General features: G+C 41.5%; 3 protein-coding genes across 5 annotated transcripts in view; 2 read left to right on the forward strand and 1 right to left on the reverse strand.

Annotated features, from left to right (window-relative positions):
* Positions 1-1271: 1271 nt before the first annotated feature.
* On the forward strand, positions 1272-7585 carry irak4 (interleukin-1 receptor-associated kinase 4). Of its 3 annotated transcripts, none has more exons than XM_073471639.1 (11): positions 1272-1595; positions 1690-1835; positions 2743-2904; positions 3305-3465; positions 3545-3609; positions 3998-4112; positions 4196-4305; positions 5116-5302; positions 5830-5892; positions 6132-6296; positions 7125-7585. In XM_073471639.1, exons 1-11 carry the CDS (start codon positions 1435-1437, stop codon positions 7185-7187), a joined length of 1398 nt encoding a protein of 465 aa, XP_073327740.1. In that variant the 5' UTR covers positions 1272-1434; the 3' UTR covers positions 7188-7585. The 3 variants fall into 3 exon arrangements, with proteins under 3 accessions (XP_073327740.1, XP_073327739.1, XP_073327741.1); XM_073471638.1 differs by having other exon boundaries at positions 1351-1595; positions 2743-2907; XM_073471640.1 differs by having other exon boundaries at positions 1351-1595; positions 2743-2907; positions 4199-4305.
* twf1a (twinfilin actin-binding protein 1a) lies at positions 7584-16576 on the reverse strand. The gene is made up of 9 exons (XM_073471641.1): positions 16477-16576; positions 15035-15115; positions 14737-14915; positions 13486-13581; positions 13207-13311; positions 10282-10407; positions 9636-9786; positions 9407-9528; positions 7584-8811 (listed from the first exon to the last, which is right to left on the reverse strand). Exons 1-9 carry the CDS (start codon positions 16499-16501, stop codon positions 8644-8646), a joined length of 1053 nt encoding a protein of 350 aa, XP_073327742.1. The 5' UTR covers positions 16502-16576; the 3' UTR covers positions 7584-8643.
* A 4162-nt stretch (positions 16577-20738) lies between these two features.
* Positions 20739-21329, forward strand: part of tmem117 (transmembrane protein 117) — a 44517-nt gene continuing 43926 nt past the window's right edge. Inside the window, exon 1 of the mRNA XM_073472833.1 lies at positions 20739-21040. Within this exon, the coding sequence (XP_073328934.1) occupies positions 20761-21040 (280 nt within the window). The 5' untranslated portion in view covers positions 20739-20760. The remainder of the gene's footprint in view (positions 21041-21329) is intronic.

Consider the following 21329-nt stretch of genomic DNA (forward strand, 5'->3'; position numbering starts at 1 on the left):
GTGTCCCATCTTTTTTTGTTTGGGGCTGAATTTCAAAATCCCTCTGGACTGACTGCAGTGGATTCAGATCACCTGTGTGCAGGGTGGGGAGACTGACGCCTAATTAATGAGTGGAAGCAGAACGATGGCACTCCCCTCCCAGCCAATCAAGGTGTGATGACACGCTTAAGAGAGGTGGGGAATGGCACCGAGGTTGGACTCATTCTGAGATTTGTCCCTGACACACTGCAGACCTAGTCTTGATAGATTGCCAGCCAGAAACTCTGGTCTGTTCTGGCCCCTATTGAGATTTCTTTGCTGCCCCATTTCATTCTCGTCGAGGGAAATTGTGTTTATTCTTCAGCCCAGTTGAGTGACCACAAAAGTCACCACTCAACTGTAAGCTACCTGCATCAGGGCCGTCCTTATTTGTGCAAGTGTTGCTTGCCTTCCAAGTAGCTGGACGCCTGCAGGTTTTCTTTTGTTTGTTTTTCTTGACTGAACCCCTTGAAACCCAAGCTCCTATACACCTTCAGTTTTTCCCATTTTATTTCACTGGCGACTTGAGAGCTTGTGAAAGCACATTTCAGTTTGATTATCCCCCAAAGAGGCTTTTGTTCATTGACATTTGGCATTCCCTGTAAATGTACATATTGTTTGTTCATATTTTCATGTAGGTTGGGGCTCGTTTGCAAGCATTTTACTGCCAGTACTGCCACAAATGTATCAGTATTAATAATCCAATCATGTAAAATAAATGAAAATAAAATGCACTTAAAGGGGCCATTTTTCAAAACGAGTACATTTACTTAATACTTCAAGTACATTTTGCAGATAATCCTTCAATACATCAACACTAAAAGATTTACAGTGTGGCAGTACAGCTCTTTCTGTACATCCTGTGTCAAAATGATTTTTCTAATATAGGCTGATAAGGAAATTAGGTTCATAATTTAAAAAAAAATGATATTCTCAAACAAAGCTGGTTTCAAACAGTGAATTCCCCTGACTGTCCACTAGAGGGCACTGTCACACTACAAGCATGTAGGCGAGCACAGGCTCTCAGTGTCTCTTTCTGTCTGTTTTTCTGTTTCTCTCTCTGCTTGTCATGTCAGAGATGTTTTATAAAAAGCGCCTCAGGTAATGTGCTCTCACTGACATCCAGAGTGCTCACAGTACAGGCTGCACCTTTATTTATTTTTAAAGCTACTCACTGCTTCTACTTCCGCATTGAGGGTGGAGACTGTCGGTGGGATAGTCCAGCTGTGTTACGTTTGGGGAAGTTGCTCAATATCGGAAAAACACATTTTACAGAACTGTGAGCAAAGTGTCTGTTTGCTGCTGTTTCTTCCTACATGGGGTGAAGTCAGCGTGAGGATAATACACATTCATGACGGCGCTGTAATGTCGGTATAAATACCCTTAAGTCAGGTTGTGCCAGGTACTCCTCGGAGGATGAATAATTCAGTAACTTCCGCTACTTACATCCGCAACCTCAGCTACAGTTTACTTCGCAAGGTGTCCGATTTTCTGGACCCTCAAGACAGGTGGAGGGACGTCATGGTGTCGATACGGAAGCCGAATGGGGACTCCAGGTACTCTCAGCATCATGTGAGGTAGGTGTTCGCACTGGAGCAGGTGATATGGCAAGATGGCGTGAGGCTATAATACTTAAAACAGTATCTGTCTGTGTGTTTGTTTGTTTTATAGGAGATTTGAAGGTCTGGTTGCTCAGGGTAAAAGTCCCACAGTGGAGCTGCTTCGTGACTGGGGGACCACCAACAGTACAGTGGGTGAACTGGTGGACATTTTGAAGAGTCACAGGCTGCTGGCTGCTGCTTGTGTCCTCCTACCTGGTGTGTTTATTTCCTCATGGTAATCAAAGATTATATAAGAGGTCACAACACCTGCATCATCTACATCAAAACAGTTTTCCATTGTTTCTTTCATTTTGGTCACAATATTTGAGTATCAGAAATAGCTCAGACAGACTTTGTTAATTAGTTTTATTACATTTGTTTGTCAGGGTTATGTACAACAAACATGAATCTCACACAGAGAAAAGAAAAGCTTTGTTCCACATTTAACTATGAGCTACTTTCCATCTGCAGTCTACAGACAGGTAGCTACACACAACCATGTCATAATATGGGCCACACTGCAGCCTTAAGAATAAGTTCACCCCAAAATTAAAATTAATTCATTATCTACTCGTGCGGCTGGAAAGTCGGGTGAAGTTTCTTACTCCACAAAACATTTCTGGAGCTTCACAGAAAAACAGTGTTGCAGCATTCTCCTAAACACCTGAAGTAGATGGGGACAACTGCTTGAGGATGAGAGGATCATGACTTAATTGGCAATTTTGGGTGAACTGCAGTAGTAGGAGCACATATTAGTATCAACTGTAATTTTTTTTAAAAACTTTACGACAAGGCATGGCAAAAAACAGTGAAAAACATACCAGGTACCGAACAGAAAACAGACTTGTATAATGAATGATTTTCTTATTTTTTGTTTCATACAATGACATGGTCTGTTTCGTATGGTGACATATAATAATACCACATAGAAAATAAGACCTTGTTACATTTTATAAGCTGAGCAGACCGGGTAAAATGTAGACTGTTGTCTAGATAATCTCATAACATTTCATAGTCTTCCACAAAAAAACAATCACAACCATCTTTGAGGAAGGAAGACCATGCTCAGTGCGCCGTATCTACAAGATAACGTATTTTGATGTCTTTTCCTTCTTTTGTCCAGTCACACTGGAAGAGACCATCTCAGCAGAGCCACAGCAGGCCTCTCCAGCAGTCGAAACATACAGTGCAACTCCAACCAGACTACTGGAGGAGACACAGACACCACCAGGCAGCTCTGAACAGACACAGATTCTACAGGAGAGCAGTGAACTAGGTCACACAGGTGGTTGTGCCGTTTTTCCCTTCAAATCGGGTTAATGTACATTTCACGTTGACTTTTATGAGTTATGTTCGTCCTTTATGATGATCTGTACATGAGAGGAAGTTGTGAAACATTAACAAACTGTCATTATCAATTTAAAACCTCGCCTTCAGTTTTGATAACATTATTCTTGGGTAGTTTAATCTGTAACAATGCATCATAATTGATAAACCGCTAATGTTTTGTATGTAGAGAAGTAAAAAAGTACACGATTTTCCTCTGGAAAAGTAGACATATTTAAAGAAGAATAAAATAGTCATCATTTTAGTTTAGAAAATGTACTTCGCTACCTAGCTTTTACTATCAACTGGGCCTTAACCACAAACATTAATATCACACACATCTGTTTGACCCTCATTAGGTTGTCCCAGTTTCTTCTACAATGAGCTGATGAAGATTACAGGAAACTTCGACGACCGTCCCGTGTCAGACGGCGGCAGCAGACTCGGAGAGGGAGGCTTCGGCACTGTATACAAAGGTCTCCTGAACGACAAACCTGTTGCAGTGAAAAAGCTCACTCCAGTAAGTGAAAATATTGACAAGCCAGTCTCATGCTGTTGGAGATCTTGTAAATCACAAGTTGAGTTATTCTCTCCCTTAGATGGATGACGTCTCCCCAGACGAGCTGCGAGTTCAGTTCGACCAAGAGATCCAAACTCTGAAAGTGTATGTTTCATCTTCTCTCTCTATCCTTGTTAAGCCAGGTTGCTTTTGGGCTTTCGTCTCACAGCCACCTCATAACTTTTTACATTTTATTAGCTACAGCAAACAAGCTGCTTTCTGAAGCAGGTGTCTTATACAAAGTAATAAAACTTCAGAGAGTGAAATAATTTAAAGTGCCTTTGGACAAACAGCCTGTTGTCAGGTGGGCAAATACAAATCCTGGCTTCATTGGTGCATAGTCATGAGAGTGGTATCAATCTTCTCAGCAAGAAAGTGAATAAGTGTAATTTTCCAAATGTCGAAGAAAACGTCTTTAAGCCCAATACAGGTTAACATAATGTTATATATACTTGCAAATCCAGGTGGTTTGATGAGGCTCTTTGTTCCACAGGTTGAAACATGAGAACTTAGTTGACATGGTTGGATTCTCCTGTGATGGACAGCACCCATGTTTGGTGTATCCCTTAATGGTTAATGGTTCTCTGCTGGACCGACTAGCTTGTTTGGTAAGCACCATCTGCAATACAGACTCTGCTATCCAGTACATCTGCGTTTTAGTCATTTATTTGTGTGCTTTTTGTCCTTTTAGCAGGGATGTCCCCCACTATCCTGGCGACAGAGATGCTTGATAGCTGAAGGTACAGCGAGAGGCTTGGAGTATCTGCACATCAACCATCATGTCCACAGAGATGTTAAAAGGTATAAAGTGAAGTCTTTACTCATTATCAGTGCCCTTGATCTTTTCTACAAGGAATGGTTTAACGTCATGGGAAATAGGCTCAGTTAATGTCTCGCTAGAGTTTGATGAATAGATGGAGACCCCTCTCAGACCACATCTGGCAGATCAGATAACTATCTGATCTCAAAAAGGCTAAGAGAAAATGTATCCAAGAAGCCTTCAAGATGGGCTAAAATCAGATTGCTAAATTCGCCTCTCAGATCTGTTCGTTTGAAGATATTGTCAGAGGCTAGTTAGCATGAAGACTGAAAACAGGCTCAGTGTTTGTCATTTTTGTTTTTACAGATCTGCTTTTGGACAGATTATACAAACAAGGTATAATGTGTTACTTTGTGGGTTACTCTTGGTAAATAAGTGTAATCTCCAAAATTATGAGTTATTCCGAGAGGAATAGGCAGACGTTTGAGACAGTTTTTGTTTTTTTATATGCATTAAACAAATAAGATATATTGTCTCAATAAATGAGCTGTAGAGGAGCTGGAAAATGGATTTTGTTGGTTTCAGGCAGTACCAGGCTAGCAGTTTCCCTCTATTTACAGTCTTTGTGCTAAGCTAAGCTAACCGTCACCTGGCTGTAGCTTCATATTTAACAGATAGATATAAGAGCGGTATCAGTCTTCTCATTTAACTCTGAGCAAAAAAAGTGAACAAGCGTGTTTCCCTTAAATGTCAAACTCATTTCTTTGACATGAGCCGAAAGATCTGAATATGTGAGCGAGACATGCTTGACTCTATGTCCTCATTATCTTTGTTTTCTTTTGTCTTGTTAGTGCAAATATCCTGTTAGATGAAACATTTGTGGCAAAGGTCTCAGACTTTGGGCTGACGAGAGCATCGTCCAAGCGGACATCGACAACCATGATGACGGAGAGGATTGTGGGCACCCGTGCATACATGGCACCTGAGGCGCTGAGAGGAGAGATCACACCGAAATCTGATGTCTTCAGCTTTGGAGTGGTAGGCTTTCTGCAGATACACAGGCGCCCGGATACAAGCTCACACACGCAAATGTGGGATATTATGTCATGGTAGGAGAAATTGCAACGGTAATGTAAAATATAGAACACAACTCAGCAGTTCACTCGTTCCCTCAAACTACTTGCGCAAACATAACTGCAAGACCTAAACATTACAGTGTACATTTCATCCCATTTGTGAAAACAGAGCTCCATGTTGTGTATCATCTGTCATTATTTCCTACTAAAGGTTCTGAATCAGTGTAGGGGCACAGCTGTCTGTGTCAGTAGCTATAAATGTCAAACATATTATCCATTGTATGACATTGGTTGGATGATTTATGAGATCAGCGCTGTATAAACCTGCCTGACCTTCCATAAAGTGCAGTATATAGACGTTATATGTCTTAATAGGACAGCTGTGGAAACACTGCGGTGTCTGTGAACCTGCCTGGCACATGGCGGGGTAATAAAGGTTTTCTGTCGTCCAGAGCCATGTGATTAACCCCATCTCTCTGCCATCTACAGGTGTTGTTGGAAATATTGTCTGGACTCCCGCCAGCCGATGAAAACCGTGAGCCACAGCTCTTGGTAAGCCGCACAAAAGAGGCTTTCACTGCGTATCTATCAGGCTACAGTTTACGATTACAGCTTATTAGAGACTTTGCATTTAATTAGTGAGGGCACATTATCAGTTAGCAGTCATTATAGTGTAATTGAAAGGATTTGAGCCCGTTTTATCTGTTGAAATCAAGTTTCTCCACCATGAGAAAAGCAATAATACCAACTTTAGAAACTAATGTGATTTTCCGCCACCCCCACTCTCCCAGATGGAGGTATGGTATGATATAGATGATGAAGACGAGGACCTGACTCTTGAGGACTTCCTGGACAAAAAGATGGGAGACTGGGAGCTGAGCCAGGTGGAGAGTATCTACTCTTTGGCCTGTAGCTGTCTCCACGAGAGGAAAAACAGACGGCCATTCATCAAACAGGTACAGGGAGGACAGACATATGTATAGTTTAAGCTACTGTGTTGGCATCTGCACTACTTTCTGTATGTCACCTAATAAAACCGACAATGTCTCAGTCTCTCAACCTCTAAGCCCATAAAATTAAACTGAAGACGTAAATCTTTAAAAAAGAAACGGACATAAAATGCTCAGTCATTTCTTAAAAGAGGTGGGTACTATAGTATTTTGCTCAGGGACCTGTACCTGCGCCCAGAGGGAAGTACAGTGAGGTGGCGATTGAGTGGGTGTGTGATGTCCAGTGCTGTTGTATTTGCAATGCGTGTGATGGCCTTACAATTGAGCTCTGAGAGGTTGGTTGAGGGGAGACCTGTTATCTTGGCAGCAGTGTTGGTTATACGTGAGAGTTTGACCTGGTTTAAAAAAAGCAAACGCGACCATCAGCGAGAAAATTGGCTATTTCTATATACTGTAGATATTCTGATAAAAATGAAAAGACGCCGCTCTGTATTCTGGTGGTACAACACTAAGACAAAGTTAATTTTGTTTCATCATTGTCACATTACAGATATGAATCTTACATAGCCAGAAAAAGATACATTAGGTCATCTCCGTGCATCCTGCAAACGGCTGTGTTTAAAAAAGACAGAAATAGCAAAGATATGTTGCGTCTCTCTCTCACTCACTGGCCGTGGACGAGGCTGTGAAAGTTAAACAGTGAAGAAAGATAACTAAATAAATAAAGGGACTTGCTGCAACCTTGATAAGTTTATGAATATACTTGTTTCATGTGCATAAAACAATAAAATGTCTTGTATTTGTACTTACAGATATTAATATCTGTCTCAACAGGTCGTGTTGGAGCTTAAAGGAGTGGTCAAGTGCATTACACTGGACTTTGAGGCGCAGCAGTGAAGCGTAGCATCACTGAGAAGATTTCTCAGCCCGCTCCAGTTACACACTGACAATATACCTGCACTTCCTTCTCAACTGTCAAGAGTAATGAATGTTGCTCGACTGTGACTGACAAAGTATTATTTGCAAAATTCTCTATATCTGTAATAATGAACTGCAAATATTTTAAATCTTTTTTTAAGTGTGTACTATATTTTTGTAAGAAGTATGTAGCGGAGTTTTTACTTTTGTATTTGTTACACAAACACTGCAGTATGCAGTAATGGCATCAGGCTGTTATGTCACGTGTGATGGCTTAATATCCTGAAAGTGGTGAATTGTTTTCGCCAACCTTGTTCCGATCATGTATTCACTGAGAAGACAGATAAAGGAATAAAATGAGGGAAAGAGAAAATGTATGATTTAAATATTTTTTATTTTTCTCCTTTAAAAGAAAGATTTGTAAGAAAACAAATAAGACCAAACATGATTTTTTTTTTTTCTTCCATAATGACACGGTATGAATGTAAAGGGATTTTCCCTTCAAACATGAGGTGAGCTTAGTAGTTTGCCTAATGTTAATCAGTAGATCAGTGGATGTGGCAACATTTTGATCAAGGTATTCAGAGTATTCCCTTTCCTATCTGGTTGCTTGGCTTCCCTCTTGTGTGGGAACCAGCAAAGTATGAGTAGCTTCCTCTCAGTGAAATATGAGATGTATTGACGTAATATTTCTGGAAGCCCCTTGTCCTTTCCACTGTGATCCTCACTGACACTGACAGTCACCAGACCAGACTTAATCATAGAGCATCACACAGCTACAATATGTACATTTACAGCACTTGCATAGAAAAATAAGTTTCTCAGCAGATGATTTTCATGTAAACCACAGTTATATCAAAAAAGAAGTCAATTTTCCAATATAAAATGCACTGTTAAAATGAATCAATCAACACAAATGGGATCATTATATATTTTCTGCTTTGGAGCACCTTGTTGTGCAAACAGTAGGAGACAAATGTTCAACACATTAGAGACAAAAACATTAATTGACACAGACTTAAGGAATGCAAGTTAGCTTGTGAACTAAAAATGGGGGAATTTCATCATATTGGCGCAAGTTCACATTAGTTGCACTAACATTTTTAAAGTCTCAAAAGCTGGCAACAACGTAAAAACCTCAAGCTCGACTTTGTTTGGGCCTCTTTGAATCATTGTAAAGTCATCCTGGTGACTGCACTAACATACATAAATTTGCTTCCATTTGGCAAGCTACAAATGGAAACTCTGAAGTGTGTCATTGCTCAGTTGTCCTTGGCGTGCATAGTTGTATCTCTGGTGAACTTTGTGGGAATTTGTTGTTGTCTTATTCTTTTAAACAAGCGTGTCAAATATGAATCCCCCCCCCCCCATCAAAGGAATGTTCCACTGTGGAACGTGCTCGAGGTGGAGGTGGTGGCCGGGTGCTGAGGTCTGTTTAATCTTCCTCCTCTCTCCCTGCGGGTGGTCGAGTGATGCGGCGGCCGCCCTTCGTGCCGGCGGGGCCTCTGGGCTTGGCGAAGGCCTGCTTGTGTGCATACTGCTTGGGATGCACCTCTTCGTACAGGAAGTCACTGGTCAGTTCATCCCCATTGTCGATCTCCAACTGGGAAACAGACCGAAAACATGAGTAGATGGACAGCAGAATGCACTTCTGCACACACAAAAACATTTCTTTAAAAGGCCCAGAAAACTAATTTCGCAAACAGCTTCAAAACATTTTCTGTCTTGTGTCGTTCGGACTGCTTTGGATTAAATAATTGTTTCGTCCATAAAATGGGGGGGGGGGAAGTGCAATAAATTCCTATTATAATTACCACACGGCTAAGGAAATGTAATAAAATTGCTTTTAGTTCTATAATCAGTTCAATATGCAAACATAATCAGGGTACTGTCATTGACGAAAAAGATAAGCAACACATCATCACATTGAGATGCTGGAACAAATGATTGTTTTGGCATTTTTTGCTTAATAATAACAAACAATCGATCCTTAAAATAGTTGCAGAGTAATCTTCTGTCCAACTGACGAATTGTTGCAGCTTGAGATCAAACCACACGTTCCTCATCCTCTTGAGAAACGATACTTAATGATGTGTTGTTGCTTATTTTGTCATTTTATAATATTCAATATTTTGGAGAATACACTAGATTTAAAAAAGTTTGGGATTTTATGCTGATGTCCACAGGTCATTTATTACCTTTTTCTCAATCTCAATCCGGAGATTGTTTTCCACCATGTCGACAAGAGGATTTTTGCAGCTGGAATACAGCATCCTCTCTCGGATGCTACAGCTGTACCCCGGCATAGAATAAATGAAGACTGCGAAGAGAAAGAAAGACAATGAGAGGAGCAGACACAAAGTGCAATTCAGAGCAACAAAAAAACAAACAACAAGGGACGTGTCAGCTGGTCAAGATTCTATTCACCTGTGGACTCCAAGTAGTCGCCTTCATGGGAATGTTTGTAGAGGAAGAAGTGGTAACGTGCAGAATCTTTAGGGATTCTCATTGGCAGGTCCTTCAACTCTGTCGGCTCAGTGCTGCACAAGCGAATCAGCTCCTGTTCGAAGTCGACTTGCTGTTAACAGAGGATAAAAAGTTACTCTCAAGGTTGGTGTTGTGCTTTTGTGACTGGAAAGTCCCTGCTTTGAGTTTCACACCAATTGAAAACACCTGGGTGGGGAAAGTGAAAAACAAAACCACGTCCCCTCCGTCTCAGGTGTAAAGCTTCAGTGGATAAATAGAATGAAACATACTGCTTTCCTAAAAAGGTTTTAGGATAACATACAAAAAGGGAACTGAGACAAAGCAGCGACAGTGCCACAATTATTCCTTTGTACTTTGCGCTGATCTGATCTTGTGACATAAGCCCATTGAATTTCAATGAGAAGAACAAAGGCTTTTTGGGGCAAAATGAGTAACTCATTGTGTTGGTCTGTAAACAACTCCTGACCACAAACATCTGTATCTCTCCAATCAATGTATATTGAAGACAGACAACTGATTTTCTTATTCAAACGATTGATCAAGCAAAGGTCACCGACTCACTGATGATTTGCTCTTGAGGACTCACCAGTTGCACGTAGTTGAGTTTTTTATCCCTGTAACGTTCAAGTGCTGCAACAGCGTCTTTGTGAAGAGGGAAGGCCACTCCCTGCAGAGTCTGCTGCTTGGTGTCCACACTGATGTCCGTCTGCACCTGAATGCACCACAGACACAAACGCACATACCACCATGGTCACTATGGTAGAAGGTTGTCATAATGCCAGAATTTTAAAACTTAGGTACAATACTAGTAAAAAAAAAACAACAACAAAAAAACGATATCGCTGGGAAAAGAAAAAAAAAGGGCTGTGGCACACAAAACAGGATAATTGTTTTTCTTTTCTTTATTAATTTGCACACAACGCTAGTACAGGGAAGTCACTGAACACAAATTCTGCCTGTAGATGTTATAGCTTTGGTACTTTCTATATAATCGAATAAATAATTAAGAGATCGGATCGTTTTAAACGAGGTATTGAAATTGGTATTGAGTGTTGACACAACAATTCATACGAGTGCATTAAAAAAAGTCCATTCTTTAACTAAAATGGCCCTGGTGAAGGTTTCTATCCCTATTTGTTACCATAAAGCGGGTGAAAAAAGACTAACCAAAATGAAAACAGATTTAAATGCGTTAGATCTGGATTGATATTTGGATCAGCATCGAGTAGATACCAGCTGTCTGATTTTTTTCTTCAAGATTGATGCATTATTCCCTGAGAAATAAAAAAAAAGTCAGAACTTCTCGCAATGTTTAAGAAAGAAAGAAAAACTTCCTGGATACGTCCCTTTTCCCAGATTCACATTAAAAGTTAGGTCGATTCTGAGCAGAGCCCTCTCCTCTAGCTAAGTTTTCTGGAAATCTGTTCAACAGTTTTCATGTAAGTCTGCTGACAAACTAATGAAACGGACACAAAAACATAGCCTACTTGCTGGAGGTAATAACAGGCATATGTACGCAGGAAGTAAGCCTGAAATTGATATGGGTTGATCAGAAGTTACTATTTTCATTATTTTTTAGAAAACTATTCACAAAAAAGCCTCAGATTGGCTTCAGATCAATGTTTTTGTTTGTTTTTTAATCACAGCACACACTGCTACTGCCACATTTTACTCGGATGATACACATTTAAAGTACATTATCTGTACCGGATACTTGTTTCAGCTGAGTACTTGCTCAACCCTACAAATGACCCAGTACTGAACTTGTCGTATGCTGCAGTTTCTAACATTTTCTTCACTTCACGGTGTTCACAAGAATGTATCATCCGGACATCTACTGACACACACATCCAGATACCACATGACCACATTATGTTGACATGCTGATGACATAATGTCGTCATGCCAACTCGTGCAACTTATGGGCAGAACAGATTTCACTCTTAAATGTACCTGTGGTCTTTAAACTCAATCACATGAGGGGGAAAAAATCAATGTTGTGTCAGGTTTCCACTGATAGATTCAGTGTCATAATGCCTTTCTGATCAGAGAATAATCATTCTTCAATTTGGACATCAGAATGTAAAAAGGTTTACAAGTGCAACAAGCGGCTTGAGTTCTGGATCACGATGATTACAAATGAGGTGCTTGTATCTGAAGTGACAAGGCGCCGCCATGAAATCACACAGAAAACTGGAAACGCTGGGGGGATTACACTGATGGATTGCATCTATTTTTAGAGCTCTGTTCCCACAAAATGAAATGCTGTGCAAACATGATTGAGCCTCCGATGTAGCTACCTCGCATACCAAAAAGGATTGCGGGTCTTTTATCCATCTGCTTAGTAAAAGGCAGTCAGTCTCCAAGGCACAGAAATGATAAATATTTCAAAGCCTCTTTTTCATCTAGGCGGTACAGATTAATGGTATATTATCTTCCTTCAACAGCTGGCCGAGTGGGACGAGCACAAACCTCACTTCCCATTTGCTCTGCTGCCTTTAATTGACCGTACTTTGGAGAAGGACTGCACTCCTCAAAGCACGTCCATATATGGTAAGGAAGTGAGTTCTTGTTTATGTGGCAGACGGAAAGAGCAGCAATTAGAATAGGCTGTTTCTCAAAAAACACTTCATTAGGTTTAACTGATAGGAGAGGTCTTCCTAAATCTGGAAAGTGAGACTTAAAATGCTGCCATTTGTTTTTTAACTTTCTGTCTGGTGCAGTCTATTTGACACAGGCCTGAAGCCCTTCACATTAGCAGTGTAAACACTGCAGGCGTCATCAGCAGCATGCAGTGGGTATCATGTTACAGCATTTCTTCTTTTTAAGCACTGCAAACAACAAAGGCAAAGCACAATGATCCAGCTCACCTGTTCTCCACGCAGAATCACTGCAATCATGCAGCGCATTCACATTTGCATGAAGCTCTCTCAGCATGGAAATAAGTTTCAGAGCTTTTTCTTTTTAACCACTGTGTTGCACAGGCCGAATGAGGTTTATGAATGTAAACATGATTTTGTGCAGAGCTATGGGTGTGAGCTGCATAAGCCTAATAGATTCATCTCTGCCAACATCCTGCTGTTCTAATGCATCAGCGTCTTTGCGCTGTGTTGATACTGCCGGGCAAGCATATGCACACTTGCACTGCTGCTGACCTTGTGCTGTTTGGAAGGATGCATCACTGGCCCTCATTGATACTCCAGCACTGTTTCTGGTGGGATTTACATCTCGCACTCAGGGGATGTGATAAGTTGGACTACTGCTGTGAGCTGAGGTAAGCTATTTTTTCCCTCACTGAGGCCAAAAGTGTAAGTATGACATAGTGTCATCCATTTTCAGAACTGAAACAGACAACAAACCTAATGCACACCCTCTTCAGAGGAGACTCAGGCCACACAACTTGTCAGAACGTGGTGGTGTCTGTGTATGCGAGCGTGTGAACTGGATTATTTCAAATGACGATGGTCAAGAAATCACCCTGCATGACTTGTCTGTGTTTGTGTGCCTGTACCTCATTTAGTTTTATCTGCCTCAGTTCCTCCTCTGCAGCAGTGAGGGGCAGGGGAGCAGCCTGCGAGGTCAGAAACTTCCTGTATCCACAGAGATTCAAATCCTCCTGCGGGCCAACACATTAGCACGATCACACATTATACAGCAATAGATCACCAATGTATCTTTGTTTCTATCAGCTGCCGTAAACATTTAAGTCTCACACGTGTGGCTCTAACTGAAGTTGAGTGCATAAAAGAGCTTTTAACATCACTTAAAGTGGCATTGTTGTCAGACTAACCTTTGTGGTTGCGAATATCTCATCCTTGATGTGCCCGCCTCCGAACTCTTTCTTCAGTGTGGCTCTGGTAGCAGCATATAACATTTTTTGTCGTACCTGTTGAGAATATAAAATAAGTCTGAGAATATGTATTAAAAAAATGGCTCTGAATCTGGCAGCTTCTGACTTCTAATTTTATTTATTTATCTTTTCCTCCCACCGTTTTTCTATTTGTTAAGACTTTTCCTTACAGAAATAATAAAGAATAATATGGAATGGAAAAGTAGTCGTTGATTAAACTAACAAAGTTTTAGTTGAGGTCATTCAGTGTTATACGCCAGAACAAACAGAGTGCACAATATATAAACAAGGTGGAATTCTTTTATAATGCAACTGGCATTGTTGACATCCATGTTTACATTCTAGCAATCTTCTTCTTCAAGAGTCAACTTCCATAGATCGAATACAGAACAAGCAAAAAGAGGACCTAGCACTGCTAGTGTTCAAAACTCCACAAGATACATCTCAAGATGACCTCTGAAACAAGCGCATGTTTTTAGGCCACGCACAACCAATCCAGTAAAGGCAGCAGCATGTACCTGTTGTGAAATGACTTTGCAATTTCCAGACAAGCCTAAACATGAAGGCCTGTGCTTTGAGCTAGCAGGCAGGAATGTTAAACTCAGTTATGTCTTTCAGAAAGTGAATTTGATCTCAGCTCTACTATGCAGTTAGAGTGCTACAAATATCCTGCATGGCACTTTATTTTATGCACTGGCCTCTCCTTGCAACATTCCTCTTTCCACTGCTACAGAAACAACATTTGCATGCGTATTTGTCATGGCTATTTTGATACACAGTGACTCTATGCCAGCAAGTGGTTCATCAAGATTCAGGGGAGTCGAGTGACTATGACTTAAATGGCATTGTGTGACTTAAAACACTGAAATGCAAAACACACATTAGCATACCAGGGAAACAGGACAGCCACAAGCCAATATCACCTTAAAGCACTTAGAGGGTGAATTCTGAGTCAGAAATTGAAGGTTTAGGCTAAGCGCCATGTTATTTGGAAAGCGCCATCACGTACCCATATTTAGAGAGGTTTGTTAGGAAATAATGAATGCAGTCTTGCCCACGTTTAACCCAAGCAAGCATGCAAAGAGTCGCTGCCTTGATGTGGTGACCCCACCCATCTTTTAGTCAAAGCAGAGGAGGACAAATCATATGGAAAGTCATTCATTAAAGCCAGACTTGGCTTGGTTTTCTTACAGTGGAGTGGTCCGGTGACCAGGCCAGGAAGAGCCACTCGTAGCCCTGGTTGTTGGTGGAATCCAGCCGGTACAGAATGTAGCTGGGCACATCATCCTCGAGGAGGGGCAGCACTAAGGAATCGTACTCCTGGTCCCACTTCTTTGATGCCTTCCTGGTGGTGCCCAGAGTCAGCTGCTCTGGAAAGCAGATGTGTGCCACAAAACTGTCAGCGGCGCTTAGATTTGTTAGCCATGTTGACATTCTAATGTCAGCCTTAGCAAAAGTCTGGATAGAGGTTTAAACAGACACTGCTTACCATCCTCAATGACAATCTTTAAGACTCGATATTGGTCTCCACTCCTGGCACTGGCAAAGATATCCTTCACATCATTACCCGCTGAGAAAAGACAGAGAGGGGGTCAGTCTCATACTGTTTTAAACAGACAGATGCTTGACAACAACACACTCTTGCCAACACGGCCATTTGGAGACTTGTGTTGTTAGTTTCCATCGAGATGCTTTGTGAATCTTATAAACATGTGAAAAACAACCAGATGTAAGACATTTTTAAAAGAACACACAATTATCTTCTCATTTAGCTGTTGTTGACATGTAGCCCAGTGTCAAGTATTTCTTATGTTTTGCCTTTGAGATAAGGGAACTCTTTGGTTTTATAACTGGGCAATAGGATAGCCAGATGGTTGCTGGGTTTCACTCAGGATTACTTCAGTAGTGCTGATGTGACTGAAGGCCGACCACCTTTGACCCCAGACGCTGGCACAACAAAACAGCCCTTCGATTTGCATACTAAGCATTCTCTGAAAGGTTTTTAGCTCCAATAACTCTGCAGTTTTCCTTTCCAGCAACACTGAGTTTGAGAAATAATGCAGGGAGGTACACAGACGGGAAGGTATATGGTTGGGTGAAACAAATTTGAAATGTTTTTGTTGTGCATTAAAGCACTGGGATTCAATTAGATTTTTCTCTACAGGTATACTTCAATCTGCTATGGACAGGTATGTATAAATGGTGTATTTGGCTCTGCAAAGTCTGCCGGAGAATAACCTGAATGATATTGAGGAGAAAAACACTTATAAGCACAATACAACTGATCATAAATATATATATAAAAATACAAATATAAGATCATTAATATGAAAACCAATGATGAACGCCTGCATGGTGTTAGTAGACACATTCACAGAGGCTACACCTCGCTGTCTATTATTATCTCAAAACAGTCCGTTAACAATCCTGCCATATAAACAGCACGTCACGCCCTACTGAAGTCCATTTCTATAATGACACAGTGCAGGTTATACCAGTGCTAGTCACATATTTATGGGAACACCGGCCAGTCTACCAGGCCAGCAGTTTGTTTAAATGAAGGCGTCGCCCATCCATTCAGAAAGCTCAACTAACGTTTCAGGTTTTCAGATTTATGCCGAGAAGCTAAAAGCACAAAGGGTTATTGTACTATTTTGAAGCAACACACAGCAGTCGTGATCTGGCCGGCTTATAAACAGGCTAAATGCTAAGGGATTATGGTTCCTAGTCCTAAAAGTGCCCAAACAGGGCACCGCTGCTGATCTCACACATCACGGTAGCTCAAAGCTAGCTAGGAGTGGCTAGCTAACTTGACGCTAGCTTCTCCTTGCAATGAATTGTTGGAGGCACTCAGAGCGCATCCGGTAATCACACACTCGCACAGCATAACACATAGCGACAGAGACACTGAAAGGAGAGGAAAGTATCTACCTTGAATGCCCGTTTGATGTGACATTGTGCCTTTCGTCGGATAAAGGGCTGATGCTGCTGATCAGGCGAAACCAGGGCAGAGAAGCAGGAAGTGGACTACACCGACAGGACCCGCCCCTCGTCTGTCGTCATCAACATCAAAAATCACATGACGTTCAAACAGCTTTTCTTTTTTTAAAAAATGTATTTATTTAAATTATTTTTTAATAACTATTATCAACGGTCAAACATAACTGAAGTGATAAAAATAGAAAATATATATATAATAAAATTAACCAATGATGGAGGAAGTATTCCTGTCAAAATATGTAGTAAAAGTAGCAATGCCACAGTGTAAAAAGTGTTTTACCTCCATCGCAAGCAAAACAATACAGGAGTATTATCCGCGAGATTTACTCAAGTATAAAAATCAAATAATCAAATAATTAAAAGTACGCATTATGCAGCAGAATGGCCCATGTGAGAATTATTTTATCACGGATTATATTATTGGATTGCTATGCATTAACTGCATTTTTATTTTAATGTTGATGAATCTTGGTTGAGTAGGGGCCCCTAGTAAAGAAGGGGCACATTTGAAATAATTCACAAACTCCTGGGTGGTTTGATCTCTAACAATGCATTATATTTTACAAGCTCATAATGTGTTCTGTTTGTCTGATTCTGCAAAGTACCTAACTAGCTGTCACAAACATGTCAGTATTTGTCTATTTGGAGTAGAAGTATAAATTAAAATTGCCAAGTAAAGTAGAAGTATCCAAATCTTGAGTAAAAATAGCCTACTGTTTTACATTCTACTGCTGAAATATACTGCCTCTGCTACTACTACCACTACCACTACTACTACTACTACTACCCATGCTAGACGACCAGCTCTGCAAAGCAGGCAACCGCCCCAAGGCCCCAGACCATGAGAACACCTACAGCCCCATTTTAACTGCGTTTCAATTGGTTGTACATAAATCTATTAATTTATATTAATATAAATTAATATTATATAATTATAAAAAATCAACATTATTGCTTAATCTGTGGCCCGGTAATTTAGAGGGGGCTTGCATCAAAAATCTTCTTACCATTTTATTCTGTGGGACCCATTTCTAAATAAAGTTGTGTTTCAAAGAATTGCCTCAAACTAAATAACCCAAATAACACACAGGTAGTAGAAGGCAGGTAGTAGACCTATTTGGGACTCTGTCTGTAGACTATATCTGCCTTTATGATATACAGCAGTATACCCAAGTTATTGGACTAGTTTTTTATACAGCCTACATTCCCTCTCACTTATTTTTTATTCCTCCTCTTTGATTTAGGTCTCTGATCTGTGATAACGGGGGAGATTTCCGCCTCTCATGGCAGCTGATCTCATTTGGCGTGAAATCCTGTAACATCTGGAAGCCACCGGGCTTCCTGTCTCTGCTCTCTGTCCCTCCCACTCTTCGTTATATAAATAAATAAATGAAATGAATAGATTTTACAGCAGCAGAATTATCCTGTCACCAGAGGGAATCTCAGCTGTGTCACAGCAGACACAGCCAGGATCAGACCGGAAACAAGGTGAGCCGCTTTTCAAAATAAGGGTGCACCACTTTAAAATAGAACTAATGCAATCCAATGATACAGCTAAAACTGGTTTTAAGCATTACACAGCACATTGTATAGTTGAAATTCTCTAACACAAACCACAATCTATTAATGATATAAACTTAAAATACCTCTTAGTTATCTAGTAAGCTGTGTGTTTTAATTAGGTCACAGCCAAATATAATAAAATAATAAAGTCAAAGAAGTATTTCAAGATAAATTTGAAGAAATTTTAGGGGTGAGTGGGGGTGGGGTGGGGGGTGCTCATTTATTAGGCATTTAGTATTATATGTATATATTTAAATGTGTATACAGTGGGTATTTAATATATGTAGTTAGTTATTTTGTTTTCATAAGAGGCATTATTATCTTCATCATCACCATCAATAATGTTATCATTATTATTATTATTATTATTATTATTATTATTATCATGACCATCAATATTATTATTATTATTATTATCATCATGACCACCAATATTCTTATTATTATTGTCGTTGTTGTTGTTGTTGTCGTCATCTATTACTCCAGATTACTCCGCCAGTTTACATATTTTGGATCTTTTGCTGACTAAACCCTCCGTGTTTTGCGTCCATCGCGGTTTATTTTGAAAGGTGTGTGCGGAAGTCACACGTGTGTACTGGCTGTGGCTTGACGCTGGTGTATCAACGTGTTTGGCTACATTGCGTTGCACTGATGCTATGCGTGCCGTGTGGACCCAGCCTTCTCCATCCATTGTACAGCAGCAGCAGCAGCAGCAGCAGCAGCAGCACCGGCCCATCAACAGCCCAGAAACTGCACCGTCTGGCGGGATCCCGCTGACGAAGCACCGCCCGGCTGAGCTAGCCCGCCCGGCGCATGGACGCTCCAGCACAATGGCAGAGGATTTGGGGGTGCCTCTGTTGTGTACCAACAACAGGTCGCATGGATAATTCCTCCCCAATCCTCCCGTATCATCTCGCGTTTGGGATGATTAGAGCGCCGCTGTCGGCTTGATGTGGCAGGAGAGCCGTGCGGGAGAGGGGCTTCTCGTCCTGGCTGACGACTGAGAGGAAACACGGCGTGGAGCAGGTGCGTTGATGATGCTGGTTTACCGCACAAATAATACCGAGGTGCGGGCAGGGAGGAAGGTTAGGACTTGCACGAATCTCGGGCTGTCCCAGATCTGACTGGGTGCATCGACATTTAAGTTGTGTAATCAGATAATTCCAGTCAAGCTTGTTGTGGTATCTCGGGAGATATGTGGGGTTAGTGATGTGACATTTGGCGTCATCGTGTTGTGACATTAGAGGGGATGTGTGTGCTGTTTACACGGCAGTCCATTCATACAGTGGCACTAATAGTGGGGACATTCCTGTGTGTTTCCTGTTGCACTTAGAGACTCTTAATGTGGTCAGCAGAAATGTGATTTTTATGGTTTAGAGGATGCAGGATAATAAGGATGATGAAGATAATATGGCAGATCTTACAAATTCAGCTGTAGTCTTCATCACATTTCCATATATTGTTTAAATCACAGCCCACTTCCTGAATATCCCACTCAGATGAGCCCCTTCTGAAGTATTTGCAGTGCTCTCCTCCTGTCCCATGTCCTCTGGGGTGCCTCTCCACGCGTGGCTCTCCTGTCAAAAGGCTTTTAATTCTGCATTTGACCGGAATAATGAAGTGATTCTACCTCCATTAATGAAGCCACAAGCTTAGCAACACCCAAGGTGGCACATGGTGACAAGACAAACATGATGCGGCTGAAATTTAATAGCCACATGGGTTGTTCCACTGTGGCAGCTCTATTCCTGAAGTCGTTACATCATTCCAAATTCCCCACTGTGGGGGGGTATTTAAGGAAACGGTGTCAAAGCAGGCTACTGCTGGCTGGGGAAGTTCAGTCCAGCAAAAGTCAGACCGGTCACAAGGGGCGACGGCGAAGGGGGGGCTCAGACTGGGAGTGCATGGGTGAATGAAGATAGACGGGTTTAAAAATACAAAACGTGGGGGATGTCGGGAAGTTACTCAAGCGGCGCTTTGGCAGGTGTTCCAGAGCAAAGCATCATCCTAATGCTGCCACCGGTTTTTGAGAGGAGCACATTTCAGACAGGCTGAGAGGATAAGCCTCTCAAAAGCCAGCGCTTTCACGGCTAAGCTTTTCAAGATTCTGCCTCACCCAGGTACGGCTCTTAACACCCCAACTTGTTTTACTCGCTGATAAAGCTTAAAGTTCAGTCTCTTTTTAAAGAACAGCTTCTAGTTCAACCTGTCGTCATGCAGCTGTTTGGGTTTTTTTTGTGCATTGTTGACATCACTAACCAGGCAGATCAAAGACCTCTCTGTCAGTTTTCGTGGGATAATCTTGGCATTGATGAAAAAGCCTGTCTTTGCGCTCAGAAATTTCCATGTAGGTGTATTATTGGCACTGCGGCTGAATCATCAGCGTTGTCTGAATTCTGCATAATCTGTACACAATCTGTACCAAACCTCAGTTATTTTCCTAACACTAATCTCAGTCTGAGGGATGTTTTCACTCTAATCTGCCCTGTTGATTTGAGTGTAATGTAATCTGACTGAAAGAAGCCCTCTCTCTCTCTCTCTCTCTCTCTCTCTCTCTCTCTCTCTCTCTCTCTCTCTCTCTCTCTCTCTCTCTCTCTCTCTCTCTCTCTCTCTCTGACTCCCAGGTGTAGTGTGGCTGGGGGGCTCAGCAGGATGGAAATAGATGCCCGTTTTCGCTACTATTTCCAGCACCCGTGGTCGCGTCTCATCGTGGCCTACCTCGTCACCTTCTTCAACTTCCTCATCTTCGCCGAGGACCCCGTCTCTCACAGTCAGACAGAGGCCCATATGATCGTGGTGGGCAACTGCTTCTCCTTCCTGTTCAACAAGTACCCTGGGCTCGGATGGAACATCCTGAAAGTAGTGTGCTGGATACTGGCCATAATCACAGGCATGTTAGCCGGGAAGTTTATATTCCACCGCCAGCTCTTCGGTAAGTCATGCGCACAATAATGCAGTGGAATGTGCAGAGTGGTGGATCTGCTGAGGGAGGGAACCTTCCTCCTGAGTTGTTTATGTTCTGGCTTTTCATCAGTTAAAAGCACCTTAGACTCGTGCTCCACTTTGTGTGAATAGTAATGTCATGAAAGACGATTGTCATGTCTCAGCAATCAGCTCTCACTGTTGTATTTATGCTCCTGCGTCCATCTTTTCTTTTCTGCCTTCTCACTTGTCATCAGATCTGGGTACAGGAACAGTATTTGCAAATCCTTACTGTTTTT

Source organism: Pagrus major, chromosome 8, assembly GCF_040436345.1.
Source record: "Pagrus major chromosome 8, Pma_NU_1.0".
Classification (NCBI taxonomy): domain Eukaryota; kingdom Metazoa; phylum Chordata; class Actinopteri; order Spariformes; family Sparidae; genus Pagrus; species Pagrus major.

Coding starts and splice junctions, on each gene's coding strand:
- irak4 (XM_073471638.1), top strand. CDS start 1,435: ATGAATAATTCAGTAACTTCCGCTACTTACATCCGCAACCTCAGCTAC. Junction 1,836..2,742: donor TGCTTGTGTCCTCCTACCTG/GTGTGTTTATTT, acceptor TCTTTTGTCCAG/TCACACTGGAAGAGACCATC. Junction 6,297..7,124: donor GACGGCCATTCATCAAACAG/GTACAGGGAGGA, acceptor CTGTCTCAACAG/GTCGTGTTGGAGCTTAAAGG.
- twf1a (XM_073471641.1), bottom strand. CDS start 16,501: ATGTCACATCAAACGGGCATTCAAG. Junction 10,408..13,206: donor GGCAGATAAAACTAAATGAG/GTACAGGCACAC, acceptor TGGTGCATTCAG/GTGCAGACGGACATCAGTGT. Junction 8,812..9,406: donor GGATTGAGATTGAGAAAAAG/GTAATAAATGAC, acceptor TCTGTTTCCCAG/TTGGAGATCGACAATGGGGA.